The sequence below is a fragment of the Zalophus californianus genome, chromosome 15, assembly GCF_009762305.2.
Source record: "Zalophus californianus isolate mZalCal1 chromosome 15, mZalCal1.pri.v2, whole genome shotgun sequence".
Classification (NCBI taxonomy): Eukaryota; Metazoa; Chordata; class Mammalia; order Carnivora; family Otariidae; genus Zalophus; species Zalophus californianus.
The window spans coordinates 12,538,131-12,556,158 of NC_045609.1; the positions used below are offsets into that span (position 1 = coordinate 12,538,131).

Below are 18,028 nucleotides of genomic sequence, written 5' to 3' on the forward strand. Positions count from 1 at the left end.
ATGTTGTGCCACACTTAGGGGGCTTGGTTGGTAGCAGGTAACTTCAGCCAGAGTGACTTAGGTTACTCATTCACACCAGGCACGGCCCAAGGGCACTCCATGGGACAGCATCCCCCAGACGGGGCACAATGAGGTGGTCCCATCCTGTGGACTCAGCTCTGTGCAAAGTGCTGGCAGGACTGAGAGAAAAACATGAGCCGTCCTGCCTTCAACAGGCTTAGAGCCGGAGAGGAGAGACCCAGAGGACACAAGATGGGATGCAGACCAGAAAGGCTCCAGCCTCAGCTGGTCCAAGCTCAGGCAGCGAGCAGGTGAGCAAGCCGTGGGCTCTGCCTCGTGGGGGGCACCTTGGCCTCCTCTGCTCCCCAGCCCCATCCTGCCCCGCTCTGGCACTTGCAGCTCCTGGTGGCAGGGAGGGGTATGGGTGGATCAGGGTCAAGTCATGGCGAATCAGGTTCCCTGTTTGCTCCCCGCACCCGCCCGTGCTGGGTTTTCAGGGCCGGGATGAGCAGAATGAAAGACCCAGCCAAGAGCTGAGCAAGGAAGGAAACACGACCCACCTAGTCACCTTCTTTATAAACCCAACAACAGACACTTGTTGACTTCCTGCAGCCCCTGGCCTCGGCAGCTCCATCTGCACACGTTGGGCGGGGAGTGGACTGAACAGAGGCAGGTGCGGGAGGATGGCGTCCAAGGCGAGCCTGGACCCAGAGCACCCTTCCCGCAACATGGCGAAGGATGGGGCTCCCAGCCATGACTGTCAAATATTGGGTCTAGTACTGAAGCCATCTAAGCAATCACATGCTTTGTTCCAACACTTCCACTTCTACAAATTTATTCTGAGGCAGGGCTTCTCAAGATGTTCCTACAGAACTGAGAACTAATAAATGTTACTGGAAATAAGCGTCATATGATCAAATAAATTTAGAAACTGTTAGGCTAAACGGTTTTTCCCTGCAGGAATTTCCCAGTCTTGAAAAGACTAATACCTGCTGTAAATCTTCAAGCAAAACGTACGGGAATGCGGTTTTCCAAACTTACTTGGCCGCTTATGGTCTTCGGAGTATTCTGGGGAACAGAGTGTGGGAAACACTGCCCTACACACCAAGCATGGACGGACACTGTCCACCGCAGCCTTAGTAAGACTCACGGTAATTATAACACAACAAACAAGAAGGAGAACTTTAAAAATGATATTCCCCCCCCCCAATACAGGGCCACCAGCCACACAGCACACAGAGCTCGAGGGGCCCATGGGTGAGGCGTCCAACCCTGAGGGGGGCCCTGGGCCCTACCCCGCCGAGCTCAAACTCACCCCGGCCTGGAGGGAAAAAGTCATCACCAGGGAAAGGCACAATCTGATGGTCAGTAAATCATTTGATCCTCTCGAAACTAAAAGCCAAGGTGATAACCACATCAAAATACAAGCCTTGACCATGATTTGTAAAAACTCGATGCCCTGCTGATCATGTGACACATCTATGTCTTAAATGCAATTAGATCTATTCAAGCTGTGCTAAGAAAATCTTCCTTCGTCCTTCAAGTTAATTCTTAAGGTTAAGTTCCTTAAAGTTGCATTTAAATTTCTGGCACTTTAAACTGCAATATTCTGTTATTGTGTATACACACACACAGGTGCATGTACACATGCCCACACACGTATAAATACATATATATGTACATTTTTTACAATACAATTTTTGCCTCCATTAATTAAAACGTATAAATGTCCAGATCAAGTTTCCAGCAAAATAAATCTTAAACTCTCCTACCCACCTCCACCCCAATCTGTGCTTCAAGAGACGTCATTAAAGGTTGATTCGTGCCCAGAACTGGAGCTAAATGTTCTGGGTAAGCCCTGCTCTCTGGCCTGCCGGGGATCCCTTATCTCGCTGCCCATCTCCTACAGTCTGTGCTGGCTCCCGCTGACCTCAGCAGGAACCCAGCCGGGAGGAGACAGCTCCTGAGGGGGAGGCAGACAAAGATTAATTACCCTTTCCCATTTTATTGTGCTCCTGACAGCACAGGCTTTGCCTGCTTAAGACCCATAAAATCAGAGAGAAGGAAGACAGAGACCGTGTGAAAAGCTAAGGAAAACTTGAGGCCAGACAAAAATTCATATCATTCCCACACTCAGATTGATGGAGTTCACATCAGGTCCACCGCATGGTGCACTGAATCCGGACTCAAGAACTGTAAAAATGAGGAAGAGCTGGTCTCTGACCTCAAGAAACTCACAACCAGACACAGACACGCCAGCAGTGTGAGGAGGGGAGAGGTGTAGAGAGGTGTGAGGTGATCTGAGGAGGTGTGAGGTGTGGAGAGATGTGGACAGGTGTGAGGGGGTGTGCAGAGGGGTGGGGAGGTGCAAGGAGGCATGAGATGGTGTGAGGAGGTGCCAGGAGGAGTGAGATGTGAGAGGGTGTGGGGAGCTGTGACAGGATGTAGAAAGGGGTGAGGAAGTGTGAGGGGGTATGGGGAGGTGTGAGGAGGCACGAGACGGTGTAGGGAGGCGTAGAGAAGTATGAAGAGGAGGTGTGAGGGGGCATGAGGAGACAGGAGAGGGGAGGTGTGAGGGGGCATGAGGAGACAGGAGAGGGGAGGTGTGAGGGGGCATGAGGAGGTGTGAGGGGGCATGAGGAGGTGTGAGGGGGCATGAGGGGGGATGGGGAGTGTGAGGGGGTGTGGGGGGAAGGGGCGTGAGCCGGGGGGTGTGGGGGGATGTGAATATGGCCCGAGGAGGCATGAGGCGGGGAGGCGTGAGGAGAGGCGGCTGCCTGGCGGGGGCACCTCAGCGCCCTGGGGAGGGCCGCGTCACAGCAGCAGGGCCAGGCCAAGGGGCAGCAGAGCAAGGCAGGGAAGGCCTGACGGGCCCTGGGCGGCAGCGCAGGGGGGGTGCGGTGGGGGTAACACAGTCAGCAAGCAGAGCTGTGCTTTAAGAGGGCGCAGGGGTGAGGACGAGAAGCAAAGCGCCACTGGTGGGTTTGAGCGGAAAGGTGAAAATGGACACATGTGTTTAAAGGCACATCAAGGACAGAAGGTAGGGGAGTGGTGACTCAGGTCGGGGGGGTTTGGGGAGACACAGGGAATGACCGCTCGGGCTACAGGGTTTCTTTGGGGGGGGTGATAAAAATGTTCTAAGACTGGCGGCGGGGATGGCTGCACGCGGCTGGGAATACAGCATCCCTGAAACGGGGTGCCGCCTGGAAGGTGGGTTACGTCCCCACAAATGTGCAGGAGCAAGAGGGAAGTGAGCAGCGGGCCAGGGAGAGAGGGGCCTGGGTGGGGACAGGCCCGGTGTGTGGGGGGGACTGCAGGTGGGAGGGTGCTTTTGGGAAATGAAAGAGGGGGGCCACTCGGGGGCTGGGGCCTTGGTTTTAAGATCAGGAGACCCAGACGTCATGAGAAGGGGTCTCGGCCCTGCACCAACGGAGGGAGGGAGAGGCCAGACAGCAGGGGGCGGTGGAGGGTGCCCCCAGAGGGAGGCGGACGGTGGGGAAACTGAGGCAGGAAGGAGAGCCCAAGAGGGAGTCACAGAGATGGCAGGGGGAGGTGGCCCTGGGGGACCAGGAAGCCTGGCTGGAACCCTGATGTGAAGGGAGAGTCCCAGCTGCTTCTTAGGGAAACAGAAGGGCAGACAATGGGGTCTCCTTTCCCTGCCATCCCTTTGGTGTCTACACAGCTGGTGAGAACCCCAGGGTTTTCAGGAGCCGCTGTGGCTGTGAGGGCTGGAGGGCAGGGCGTGAGCATGCAGCCACTTCCATGGGAAGCTGATGCTGTGTCTCAGAAATACAGCATTTCCCGTCACACACGCCCGTGGCCTCAGCATCACCTCCACTGTGGCATAAAGTCCTGCCTAAAACTGGTACCATGGGAAGAAAGCTCGGTGATTTCCCAAGAGGCCATCCAGGGGTGCAGACGTCACTGTGAGCGATCCTGGCTCCGCAGGTTCTGATTTAAGACCAAGTTCTGAGTAGGCATGAGGTGAAGCTGGAAGCTGCCCCAGGCTGACCCCTGAGACTGGGCTGGATTGTGGGCAACCTCCTGCCGCACCTGCAGGCCTGCTCAGGGTCCCGTTGGTAACCCCAGGCCCCTTGCACCACCTTTCAGATGACGCAGGAGGGCCCAGTAGGTGACGTCCTTGCTGGGACAGAAGCAGAGTCTCTAGAGCGGCTGCTGACCTCGGCCTCCCTCCCCACCATAAATTACAGTCCCTGACGCTCTCACCAACTCTGTTCCACCATTTGCACTCCTGCCTGCCTGCCTGTTCGTCCTCCTACTGACTCAAGTTGGCATTTGCTGCCTCACAATCATTTCTCCTAATGTCATGCTGGCTGCTTCTGCCAGAAACGTCCATGCTATTCTTTGTGGGTATGACAGTGTCCCTTGTGCATTCAGAGAAACTAAACAAAAGTAACCTCTCTGTCCCCAGAGGCAGTGTCTGTGGCGACTGAATGGAGCACTATGCTTCCAGACTTGCACTTGATTCAGAGGTGCTGTATGTAGCCATTCTGCCCTATAAACTCCCCCCACCCCACATGACCCAGGTCCCTGGGTCTGCCCTTCTGGGCCCCCGCTCCCTGGAAATGAACAGGCTGAGCGGGCACTCCCCAACCGTCCCAGCCCTAACAGGCTCCAGGCTGCACACACCTGCCCTGCTGGGCCAAGGTCCGGCCGTGGGCTGGGGCCCCCAGGGAGACCCTCCCAGGAGCTGGCTGTGTGTGCCAAGCAGGCCGAAGTCGAAAGAAACCAGTATGTCTCTCTCGCTCACACACACACTGTCTTCAAATGTATGTATGCAGATTCACTTGAAAATGCTACAAATTTATGGTAGGGTTAAGATTCATCATAAAGTACGTACATCGTGTACACCCAAAGAAGCTACCTAACCCAGGGATGCCTGGGTGGCTCAGTGGGTTAAGTGTCTGCCTTCGGCTCAGGTCATGATCCCGGGGTCCTCAGATCGAGTCCCACATCGGGCTCCCTGCTCAGTGTGGAGCCTGCTTCTCCCTCTGCTTGTCCCTCCCCCTGCTTGTGCTCTCTCTTTCTCTCTCTCTGAAAATTTTTTAAAAATCTTAAAAAAAAAAAAAAAAACTACCTAGCCCACACTCATGTACCCACCGCACAGTTCAACCTGGAACACAGCCATCTTTGCTCCAGCTCGGTTTTCATTTTTAACAAATGAAAAAGGTATCCCTGAAGCCCCCAGCATCTCTCTCGCTGGTTCTAATCCCTCCTCTGCGGAGGTAAGCCCTTTCTGAATCTAGCCTTACCATACCCAGGAAGGCTTATACTTTTATTGTGTACATGTGCATTTACAAATAACGCATAGTATATCAATATACCATATGTAAAAAATACAGAGTACCATCTTGTGTGGGTTTTCACTACGTCTGAACAATATTAACACTTTCCACACCCTTGTGCAACTTGTTTGTTTGCCCATCATGACATGTTCGCAACACACATTCTCGCTAAGGCCCGGTGTCCCACTGTCTACAGGCCACATCTGTGTGTCTTTCTCTGGCACAGAGACATGTAAAGATGATCAAGAGTGTGGACTCATACTGGCTCACCTGGACCTGAATCCTGGCTCCACCAATTGTCAGCTGTGTGACTTTGGAAAAGTTACCTAACCTCTCTGTGCCTCAAGTACCTCACCGGTCAAATGAAATTAATCACAGTACCCATCTCATAGGTTTCTGTGAGGATTAGGTGAATTAACACAGGTCTAGCACTTAGACAAATGCCGGTCACCTCGTAGACACTCTGTGTTTATGTGTTTGCTACCGTCATTAGTTCTTGTCTGCATTCTCCAACCAGGATTCTAAGTGCACAACTACTAAACCGTGACCGCAGAGGCCTTCTTGACCATAAAAGGAACTTTCACACTCAGAAAGGTTAGGAACCAGGACACATTCGCCGTTCGCTCTTATGGTCCCTCCGTGCTGCCCACTTCCTGATATATTGGGGAAATTATGCAAACCCGAGGCCCCGGTCTCCCCAGGTGACAGCCGGTGGTCAGCTGCCTCTGTCGGAGTTTCCCTATGGTGAGCACCCTCATTCACCAGAGCAGCGTGACACGACAACCAGAGTCCCTGAGACCCAAATGGTGCATTTCTCCCCTTCTGCACAAATCCCCGAGGACAAGCATAAGCCACCTCCAGGGGATCAGCCATCAGGACAGCTCTCTGCGAAAGCGAGGCAAGCATGGTGTCTTCATGTGCGCAGAGACGGACCATGCATTTAAAGCCATGGAACCCCATGAAGGAAAAAAGCGTATACGCTGTTTGTGCCACAGAATTACGGGGTGCAGTAGCCTGAAGCCAAGGTGGGCTCTATCCGGGTCCTGGGCTGGCCACATGTGAGGGGTCTCCAGGGAGGTGACTGGGCTCCAGGGTCAGGTCTTCACCGTTTCAACTCCTGCCTTTGAACTTGGCAAGCTCACGGCTCGAGGAGCGAGTCCTGCTCACTTCCTAGCCTCGTGCCGTCCCGAGGAACACAGGCAGAGTCCCCAGCAACTAAGTGAGCTGCTTTTGCATGTGATCTTGAGATGCACAATGATCTTGCCTCGGCTCTGAACTTCCCTGCAATTGCTGTTAGCCAGCTCCAGCCCTCCCAAGAGCTCTGCTGCACCGTCCCGTCCGCTGACCCAGCACCTAAGACGCACTTCCAGGCACCCGCGTGCACGCACGTACACACGTGTCAGTGCCTCCACATAGTGGGACAAGGAGCAGGAGCTGGGTCTCTTGCCTAAACTGCCCCTGACTCTCAGTGCCCACTCAAGGAACAGAGGGAGAGGTCTCACAGGAAAGAGGCATCTCCGCTTGCTTCCTCCCGTCCTCTCCTGTTTCCAGTTCCCACCAGTCCAGCCAAGTTCTGCTCCTGCCTCCACGCCCCCAGTGGCTCGGGAGGGCCTCCCTGTCCTCATCAACAGAACTGGGCTCCATCTGACAGTGCCCACACCAGCCAGGCCACCCCAGAAGGCTCTAGGCCGGCAGGCAGCCCAGGAGGGGCAGTGGCACCCGGAGAGCACCCCTCACAGTCAACCAGCAACACGTGGAGCCTGGCCTTCAATTTTCTTGCTTTTCCCTGTCGTCGGGCACCTGAGCATCTGGATTCAGGGGTATGGCTGGCCAGACAGCCATGAACCTGCTTGGCTCAGCCCTGATGACCTCTCTTCGCCTTTCTAGGCCTTGGTGTCTATCCGTGAGACAAAGGGGTTAGTCCCAATACCCATTCAGGTGCCTTCTACCTTTAAAACTCTAGGACATGAAGGGCACCTGGGTGGCTCAGTCGGTTCAGCATCTGCCTTCAGCTCGGGTCATGATCCCAGGGTCCTGAGATCGAGTCCCGCATCAGGCCCCCTGCTTCGCCCTCTAACCTCTGTCCCAGCTCATGCTCTCTCTCACTCTAGCGCTCTCTCTCTCCCCCAAATAAATAAAAAAACCCAAAACTCTAGGACATGAAGAGCCTTCCCAGAGCCTGTGGCCTCTGCCCTGGGAAGCCCCACCCGTCCGGCAGCTGCCTTGCTTCTCAGGGGGCGTGGGCCCCACCTGTGGGCGGGGGGGAATGACCTGGGCCTGGGTCACAGAAGCCCAGTCCCGCCCTGGGGCCTGCCGACTCCCCTGGGCAGAGGCCATGGGGAGAAGCACCTGCTGTCTGCGCTGGGACAGATGGAGACTGTCCTCTCCTGTTTCCAGTTCCCACCAGTCCAGCCAAGTTCTGCTCCTGCCTCCACGCCTCCCTGGCAGCATTTTCTCTCTTCAGCCTTGTGAATGGAAAGGACCTTGACCACACAAGGTGCCATGATCATCACTATGTTTCTGAGCCGCTCCTACAGCAACCGCCACTGCAGGGCACGATCTGCAGGTCAAGGCCCTGCCTGCAATTGTTCCAAGTGTGCATGACACGCACATAAAAGAGCACCTTAGTAGCAAGGAGGAGACCTTTCCAGCACAGGAAGCTTAGCTTGGGGGGGGGGGGGCAGGTGGTCAGCGGCCGGCCAGGCCCAAAGTCTCCCAGAAGGAAGGCCCTATGTGGCCGCCGCGGGCTACATCTTACCACGGCCATGATCCTTGCACCAAAGTATGCAGAACTACAATATAAGTTAGCAGTGAAAGTGCCTCGGGTGTCTTTCCCTCCCCAAAATAACTTCCTGCCTCAGGAGTGAGGAGCATTCTGACATTCCGTGGGGACTACTGCCCTAGCTGGGGGCAGTGTGGTAGCGGCTACGGACGGCCTGCTGGTGTCCCCCTCAAATCACAGGCTGAAATCCTGCTCCTTGATGTGATGGCATCAGCAGGTGAGGCCTCTGGGAGGCACTTAGGTCAGGAGGGTGAAGCCCTCAGGAGGGGCAACAGTGTCCTCATGAAGCGGGCCCTGGAGAGCTCTCCCTGCTCTCCACCACGTGAGGACCCAAGGAGAAGTTGCTCTCACCAGAGCCCAACCATGGTGGCACCCTGATCTCAGACTCCCAGCTCTAGAACGGAGAGAAGTAACTGGCTGGGAAGCCACCGTGGTTTTCGGTTATCTGAGCAGCCCAAGACGGCCCCGACGGGGCTCCTTGTATCCACCCCGGACAGAACGGCCCTCAGTACTTGCCAGAGAGGAAGCAGTGTGGCAGGACACCGGGAGTGAGGACTCCTTCTGCTCCTGGAGCTGCCCCTGGCTCACCGTGGGCCACTGGGTGGGGCTGATGGGGACCAGGAGAGTGAGGGACAAACCCACATCCCATCAGAAACAATGAAAGGAACTGAGAATGTCCCACCCCTTGTGGACAGGACCTGGAGGATACATCTGCCACCACATCTGCAAAGGGCTGTCCTGGGGAAGAGGGACTGTATCTGCTCGGAACAGCCCCAAGGGGAGGAACCGGAGCTACCCAGACTTCCCCCCAAGCACCACCTTTCCATCCCGATGCTCTGAACCCCAGGAAACTGCCGCCGGGAACAAACCAGAGCAAACAGATTTGCCTTTACACTTAAATTGTAACAAATGCCGCTGGTTCTTTTAAAAACATGCAACGTGCACCCTGGAGGGAGAATTGTAGAGATGAAGGAGTGACCACTGCAAACATCCCACTTTGTGTCACCGCTCTAAGGACTGCCACCAAGTAATGTCGGCCAACGACACAAGAGATGTCCGTCACATAGTGCGTTTGCCCACTCAGTGTCAACTTCCATCAAGGCAGGAGCCATGTTTGCCCTTCATCCTGTCTACACAGCATCTAGAGAATCACAGGCTCTCAGAAACACATGATAGCACCACCTCAACGTCCGTCAACAGGGGAAAGGGTGGCCAACTGGGGCAGACACTTACAATGGGATATCATCCAGCCTCAAGAAGAAATGATGTCGTGCCACGTGCCATGACATGGATGAGCCTCGAAAACCACAGGCGAGGCGAGAGATGCCAGGCACAGGAAGCCACTGACAGTGTGATTCCTTTGGTATGAAATATCCAGAACAGGTCACTGATGCTCACATTCTTCATGCTTCTCTCCCTGCTCCGTCTGCCACTGGTCACGCACAAGGCCTGATGGGCAATGCAGCTCTTAGGTCTGCAAACCCCCGGGAGGGCAGGAGGAGGTAGGGTGCAGCCTGGGGAGCTGATAACCCTGTGTGGGGATTTCTGCCATGCAGATCACGCTTAGCAAGTGTGTCTGCTGTGAAAGGGGTAGAGGGCTGATGATGTCACAAGACATCAAGCCGGTGGAGGGCCCTCGTCTGTCTCTGCAGCCCCTGGCCGGCAGGAGACAGGTTCCCTTCTGTGTGCTGTGGGTGGCATGTGGCTTAGGGCACTCCCGTTTCTGTGTGTCCTTCCCCATAGTCAGTGGCCCTTCGAGGAAGAAATCCCAACTTACTGCCTCTGGCCTCAGGCACCTGCGTAGGTGATCAGTAAGATTTGTTCAAAGCTAACAGCATTCTCTAAGCAGGAGATGAAAACCCAAGCCCAATTCCAACTTGTCCCGGCAACAAGAACAAGATGAAGATGGAGTGGGAGCTTGGTGATAAATGCTGGGTTTGTTCTAACCTGGTCCCGAGGACCAAATCCAGCCCACAGCCTGTTTTTGTACAGCCTGTGAGCTAAGAGCACTTTTTAACTTTTTAAAAGAGACATATGAAAAAAAAAAAAAAGAATACACAGCAGAGACCGTATGGGGCTCACAAGGCCTAAGACACTGACACAGGCATCCTGCGCTCCTTCCTTCCTTGCGCCGCACCCCCCCCCCCCCATGAGCAAATTTGAGGAAATCAACCCACTGGTAGAGAAAATCCACTCAGGCTTCATCTGTCCTCACTGGCAAACAGACTCGAAACTTTAGGATAATTAAAAAGTAAAATACTGACAAGCCTCTGCAGACCTCCCTGAGTGCAGTGTGGCAGGTATCGTCTGGACCGTTTGCTGAGGCTATTTCTATCCCGAGAAAACCTGACCTGCCAGAATGTCAGGCCTGAGACAGACCCACAAACCAGGAAGAGGCTCCTCTGGCTAGAGCTGCAAGAAGAGCAGGAACCGACTGACCAAAGCCACTCTCCAGATCACTTGTTGCTGTTCTCAAAAACCTGAGAGTCTCTGAGTGATGTCACAAGGATGAGTAGCCTTCCATTCCGTCAACGCCCTTCTCTGGTCAGGCCGTGCCTCACCGCCCTGATGATGTCACCTCCAAGATGATCCCCTCCCAGGCACCGGAGGCCTTTGGGGTCTAAGATGAGGGACACACAACAGCCCCCCAGTTGGGGAGGGCACGTGCTGTCAGACACAGCCGCGGGCAACCCCCCGCCCCCACTAGTCCCTGCTTGCCTGACCCGGGGAAAGACAGGGGCGCTAAAAGATGCCACAAAACCCTGTAGGTGACAGGGTGTATGGGACCCAGACCAAGGCTCCCGGTGGGGACAGGAGCCGCAGGTCTGGGCTCGGTGCACAAGGACACAGCCGGTAGGCTCATCCCAGCTTCTGCTGTTGGGAAAATCAAGGCTTCGTGGTCAGTGGGGTTGGATTTCGGGTTCATTGTTCCCAAGAGTACTGAGGACATTCATGAAATGTGGTTCACCTTAGGTCGGCACTGAAGCAATAACGGGAGCGGAGAGAATTAAAAGCTTGTGCTTTGAGGAGAGATCTTGGGCAACTGGGCTGTAGAATCAGAGGCCTCTTCTTAGGGAAATTTTTAGAAGTGAGGCTGGGAAGCTACTTCCTGGGAGGGGCTGGTGGTGGATGGTCGACTGAATGCAAGTAAGGAAAATTCTCCTGGGTTCCATGTGTGCCCACCCTGGCAGAGGCACACACACAGGCATGCACACTGCTCTGGAGGCCGTGAGCCCACTGAGTGACCACAAGGAGCCAGAGACCAAGAGGTCATGGGTGTTGTGCACAGAGGTGAGGCCGAGTATATTTCCTGCCCTGGTGGGACTGTTTGGTCCCAGCTTTGAAATAAGGTACTTGGGGACTAAGGCTTGCCTTCTGGGTTCCTAAGCTTCTTACTTCTTCATAATCACCAACAGGCCTAGAAGCGTCCCTCCTCACACCTCCTGGATTGGACCCAGCACACAACAGTATTTGGTAAACATTTTTTGATCTTGATTAAATGGACTGCCAAGAAGCACAGCAAGACTCACTTATTCCTAAGATCAATACCTCCCTTTTCCTGGTAGGGGTGGAGAAAGGGTCCCTGGATTAGATTTTGGCTGCCTCCTGGTTCCCTATCAGCAAGTATGAGGACAGGGATGCACTTTGAGTTGGGGGTGGCATGTGCAACAAGCACGAGCTCACAGGTGCTGGGCCTCGACCTGGCTCTTCATACCAGACTGAGTGACCTTAGACAAGTCACTAGAATTCTCCTGGCCTTGGTTGGCTCATCTGCAAAATGAAGGGCTGGGCCGCTGAACCTCCCCCTCTCCTTAACTCTTGGCTTCAGGAGCTGCAGCTATGAGGAGCTACTCACTTCCACACTCCCTCTAAGGGCGGGCCAACCGTCACTGTCATTTTACAAACATAAATGTTGCAACATGGCGGTAGAAGTCATTTCGATGACACGGTGGGGGTGATACAAGGCAGAGCTGGTACTGGGGTCTGACCTTCAAGACTGTGGTTTGGTATCTGGGCAAGAGCCAGAGTCCCTCCTGTTAGATGCAGAAAGAGCACTTTAACTGAGGTGCAAAGGTTACAAGACAGATGGTATCTCCTTTAACCCACTCCCACCAGGGGATGAGCACCGTGGTCATTGATTTCCTGGTGAGGAATGTCAGTAACCAGCCACGGGAGCCGCACTATGGGTGAAGCCAGGATTCAAACTTGGTCCTGCCTACACAGTCCCTGCTCCTTCCATTCCTAGTGCCGTCCCCCCCACTTATAGGCCTTTGCTGGCATACCATGACCCCCAGACTCCCATAATAAGCTCCAACAACCCCCATGAGCCTCAGCTTCCCCCCACCCCCCGCCCGTAACTGCCCTGCAGCTTCCCAGCCACCCTCTAAGACGTGCTGGAGTCCTGGCTTCTGCGTCAGCATCCATTAATCACACCACATCTCCTCCCCGCCCCCCCCCCCCCCGCCACCGCCCTGAGAATTCACTTCTCCTTTTCCTTCCTCAAAATACCCTTCTGTCATGGCAGGAATTTGTCATGGGGCTCAAGACAACGCTGAACCAGTGAGACGTTGAGCTCTCTACTCCATCAAACTCAGGGGCCCCAAGGGTCTGAGGTCCAGACCCGTAATTCCAAGGGCAGATGGCTGGAACACACAGCTGCCCAGGTATCGCTGAGCCCATGGCCACACCAGGAGCACTACAGACGGGGCTGCCCTGGAACAGAAGCTGGCAACCTCTGCTACTGAGCCTCGACCCCACAGCCTGGGGTGGAGGGCACCCCAATACCCCATGTGCAGAGACACAGCATGAGCTGGAAACCTCTATGTGAAGAGCAGGCTCTGGAGGACAGACCTCGGTTCAAGCCTCAGCCCTACCACTTCCTGGTGCAGCAAAGAGCTGAGTGGGAGGGGCGCCTGGGTGGCTCAGTCGGTTAAGTGTCTGCCTGCGGCTCAGGTCATGATCCCAGGGTCCTGGGATGGAGCCCTGCATCGGGCTCCTTGCTCAGCGGGGAGTCTGCTTCTCCCTCTTCCTCTACCTACCACTCCCCCTGCTTGTGCTCTGTCCCTCTGACAAATAAATAAATAAAATCTTTTTAAAAAAAAAAAAGACAAAAAGAGCTGAGTGGGAGTTTAGCTGTACCCCACACTGGTGCTGGGGACCAGAGCGAGAAACCACAGGTACTCAACACTCCATGTTCTAAAGACAGCCCTGGACGTGTGGGGCCGGCCGTTCACGCCTCACACGGGGCCTGCTAAGAGTCAGCAGAACCAGTCCTACCACTGGCCTCCTCCCCACCTTCCAGCCTATCCGAGAAGGCGGGGAACGGAGGAGAGGAGTCAGCAGCCCGTCCTCGGCAGGAGGGCAGCATTCATGGTGGGAGATGCGACCCTCACCCCGGGTCACTGAGGAGAAAACCCCAGGGGCACTGCTCAGGTGGATTAGGAAGCAGGGGGCCTCACCACCCCACTCCACAGACAGGTGCTTGCTGAGCTGGGAAGGCTCAGACCCAAGGGGTGTAGACATGAGAACAAAGTGGGTTGCGGAGAGTCCTAGCAGAGGCCACCCTGGGCCGTGGGGGTCTGAGGGCACCAGGACCTCCCGGGGCGGTATCTTCCTCCACTTGGGGTTTCTGTGGGCAGCAGAGAAGGAAAGGGGGCAGGTGGGGACCTGGGAGGAGACCGGGGGGGGGGGGGGGCACCAGCCCATGGCCTATGTGGCCAGACCTGAAGAAGGGATCGGACGGAAGGCAGACAGGCAGAGGAGCCAGGATAAAATAAGAGTCGGCCATGTAAACGCAGCCCCATGGCAGGGTCACCCACAGAGCCAGAGGTGGAGCAAGGCTGAAAGTGAACGGGTAAGGCGTCACTTGAGACAACCCTGCCCCTCCTCAGGCCAGCCCCAGAAGAGCCAGATTCCAAAGATGGAGGGGAAAAGGCTAAGAGCACAGGACACACACTTCCACTCCAAGCCCCGGAGAGACGGGACCGTGGCCCTCCAGCGGCTGGGGCGGGAGGAGGTGCAGAGGCCCCTCGGAGGGCAGATGATAATACCCTTCACCCAGGTTATCAGCGAGGCTCCGCGGAGACACATGAGGAAGCCCCAGGCGCGGGGCCAGGTGCGGGGCCAGGCACAGAGCACAGGACAATGATGGTGAAGCCTTCCTCCAGCTCCAGGAGCACCTTCCATCCCTCCCCAAACTTCTGTCATGCTGCTCCTCGGCCACTGCCCTCTCCTTCTCCCCACCCGGCCCCCCGAAATGCCACAAGCCCACCTCTTCTCTGAGGGCTCGGGGCCCACTCAAGCCTCCCAGAGCTTCAATATACACTCTCCAAGTCCCCCCAAGTTATCACTTAACTGTGTGGGGTATACAGTTCATCTCTCCCCAGCCAGGGGTTCAGCTCCCAGAGAACAGGGGCTGCATGTATGGTAGAGTATGTTGTCCCATCTGAACACTGTACCACAAGGCACAGGCCATCACTCAGATGCCAGAGATGTGGGCGGCCTCCCAGTGCCTCCATGCCCGGACCAGGTAAACTTGAGCAAGCCATTGAACCTCTCTGACCCTCCACAAAACAGGGAGACCATCCCAGCACTTTCGTCAGAGGGCTCTGGCGGAGAATAGGACAAACCAATTAGAACCGAGCCCAGCACCCAGTGTATGCTTCTTGATTATTCGCTGCTTGCCCACTCCCTCCCAAATCTGATGGACTTGTTCTGAGATGGGCCCTGGGGAAGCCGTACTTCTTAAAGCTCCCAGGCCATTCCAGTGGTTGAGAACCTTGTCTAAGAGAAGGCACATGGGAGGGGGAGGAAGGGAGAGATGTCAGAGCTAAGAGTCAAAGGGTGACCCCCCCCCATATACCTCCCCAGAAATATCAGTATTTGTCAGGAAGCCAGGGCGTGGCTTTGCTCTACAGAGTCTTGGAGACCAGCACTGAGGTACCCCCTTCTGCCAGCCACCCTGGAGATATGAAGAGAAACAAGACTTGGAAGATCCAAAGAAGCCAGGGCCAGGGCTTGAGGCCTCTTGGCTAGACTGGCTCTGTCTGCCGGGTCACTCTTTCCCTCACTCAGCATTTACTTGCCAACCAGCAGATGGTGCAGAAAATGTGCAGCCCTGCCCCTAATCCAGCTAGTGCAGAATTTGCGTGTGATTACACAGAGCCATGGCACTGGCCTGCATTTTCCTTTTTTCTTCTTCCTTGCCCTTTTCCTTAAAAAGGGACACAAATAAAGACCTCCATACAAAATACGATCACAGTCACAGTTCTTGAAATAACATCAACCTACCTGACCTTTGTATCTTGCTGGAACTACCTCTTTGGATCCGATTAAAAAGCTGTAGTGTCTGCAGTGGAGCTGATGACTGCCTGAGTAGCTTTGGGGCTCAAAGGTAGTTTTTGGACAGATAATACCGATCACTCACTGGTGGACTGGAAAATATATGGATACACCAGACTTATCAGAAGGCTACAAGGGCAGAGCTGTTTTTGTAAGATAATAATAGCTACTAACCAGTACATACGCTATTTTGTAGCCAGACATACTGCCTGTAGATTTCTCCGGGGCTCCCACCACACCAGTGCAATCCTTTACTTGCCTCTCTTTTTTGAAGCGAAGACCGTTTCCTTACCATTTTCTTTCGAGAAACAGGGACGCTGTGAAAAGGAGCAGAATGCCTGCCTGCACAAAGCCTCTGTCCGTGAGAGAGCTCTTAAGCTGCCCTCACCAGGTGACACGGGTAGAGTCCTAGTGAAAACGGACATTTTAGTGCTTGGAAAGCTAATGCGAATCAGAGATGACCATGACAGCGTTGTGTAATTAAACCTTTTTGCAATACTTCACACGGTATTTGCAAAGCACTTTACAATTACTACCCTTTCTTTATTCACACGTTCTCCCATTAGCTTATTAACAATATGCCTCATAAACTGGTTTCTCTGTGCCCATAAAAGAGCCCCAGTAAACTTTATGGCTTTTTCTTGGGGCCTCTTCGACCAGCTCGGACAGCAAGCTTGACCTCCCGCTGCAGCAGCTCGGGAGCTGGGTGTTACCCCAGACTGCCGTTTAGCAACCCTGAGAAATGAATTCGGGAGCCCTAGTTCATTCAGCAGGGCTCCGACGCAGGAGATTAGAAACATCTCATCCCAAACCGGACAGTCCCGCCCTGCCATCACTCAAAAATATCGGTGACTGACCCCAATCTGGAGGCCATCGTGCAGAGGACCCTTCCAGGCTCAGATCAGGGGCTGTGGGATGAGGGGACGCAGGAGGAACGTCTAGAGTTCGAGCCTCCCTGGTGGGCACACCTCCCAGCAGGACCCGTTCTGCCGTGTGCGGGAAGCCCCGCCGCGCCGGCTAATGCGGCGCTACACGGGCAGACACCGACTGGTGACTCCGGCCCTCACTTTCTTTCTTTCTCGCCCCCTCTGGGAAGGGGAGGGCGTTACCTGAGAGAAAGGCCTGCAGGGAGGACAGGGCTCGGGCGACCCCAGAGCCAGTGCGCTCTGCCCACACTCTCGGCCCCGCGGCTCCGTGACCGCCCCCCAGGCAGCCGCGGCCTCTCAGCTGGCGCCGCGCGCAGGGCGGGGGCCGCTCTGCCAGGTGAGCGCCCTCCCAGGGGCCTGCCGCTCCCCGCGCTGCTGCCCGCGACTCACCTGCGTGAAATACAAGTTCATGAGCGTGAGGGTGAAGAACTGCAAGCACACGGGGAAGCAGTAGAGCAGCCAGAAGACGAAGGGGCTGAGCGCGTTGGCCGCCACGAAATCTTTGAAGTAGAAGGAGAAGAGGACCGTCCGCAGGGAGGCCCAGAAGAGGCAGAGGAAGAGGAAGACGCTCTGGTAGCTAAGCCGCTTGTGGCGGTAGCGCAGCACCAGCCAGAGCTGCACGTAGATGAACACGAAGAGCAGCGAGTAGAACACGGTGTAGACGATGGTGAGGCCGAGCTTCACGTAGGGGGGCACGGCCGGCGTCAGCGTGGGCGGCAGCGAGTCGTTGCGGAGGGGGTCCCACGGCGGAGCCTCCATCGGGCCGGGGGCGCTGCAGCGGGGCCGGGGGCGCCTCATCTGGGCTCGCGGCCGCCGCCGCCGCCGCCGCCGCCCCCGTGGGGGTCTCCCAGCATCGCCCTCCGCCCGGAGCCCGGCGACTGGAGGAAAGAAAACAAGCCGCACTTCCTCCCCCGGCACCACATGATTCACTGGGGCGGCCTTTGTCTGCGATTGGCAGCGCCGCGCCCGCCGCCCCCGCGCGCCCCTGCACTGCCCGGGGCGCCCGCGGGCACCCACCCCGCCGCCCCGCGCCGCACGCCCACCCCGCCCCGCCCCCGCACTGCGCGTCCCCGGCGCCGCCCCGCCCCCCGTCATCCACCGCCCCCCGCCCCGCCCCGCCGCCCTCGCCAGACCCCGCGCTGCCCGGAGTTAGACACCCAGCCGCGCGCTCCACCCACTGCCCCCCTCCAGACACTGCACCGCCCCCCTGCGCAGCGCCCAGCCAGACACCACGCCGGGAGCCCCCTCCCCCGCACCGTCCCCACCAGACACCACCTCCACCGGCCCCAAGCGAGACACCGCGCCGCGCGACCCCCGCACTGCCCGCTCCAGACAACACCCCGCCCCCTACACCGCCTCCCCCCCCCCCAGACACCGCGCGGGGCGCCCCAGCACCGTCCCGCCCCCTGCCAGACACCGCGCGCCCCCGCTCCGCACAGCACCTGAAGCCCCCGGAACCGCCCGCCCTCGTTCGGTGCTTGCGGCTGATCCCCGCTAACTGCTGACGATGACTTACTTGTTTTGCAGAAGTTAATTCTTTTATTTCAAAGCAACAACTTTTAAGTCTTTTTTTTTTTTTCCATTAAAATTAAAACTATGAAGTGGCCGGCGTTTTTCCCTAGAAATCTCAGGCTGGGGTGATGTTTATTTCTAAATCCCGAAATGCCCAAGAC

General features: G+C 56.1%; 1 protein-coding gene across 1 annotated transcript in view; it reads right to left on the bottom strand.

Moving 5' to 3' along the window:
* Positions 1–17,293, bottom strand: part of GPR137B (G protein-coupled receptor 137B) — a 46,907-nt gene extending 29,614 nt beyond the window's left edge. The window contains 3 exon segments of the mRNA XM_027596157.2: positions 16,746–17,138; positions 17,140–17,220; positions 17,222–17,293. Of these exon segments, the coding sequence (XP_027451958.1) occupies positions 16,746–17,138; positions 17,140–17,220; positions 17,222–17,278 (531 nt within the window). The 5' untranslated portion in view covers positions 17,279–17,293.
* Between the last annotated feature and the right edge of the window lie 735 nt (positions 17,294–18,028).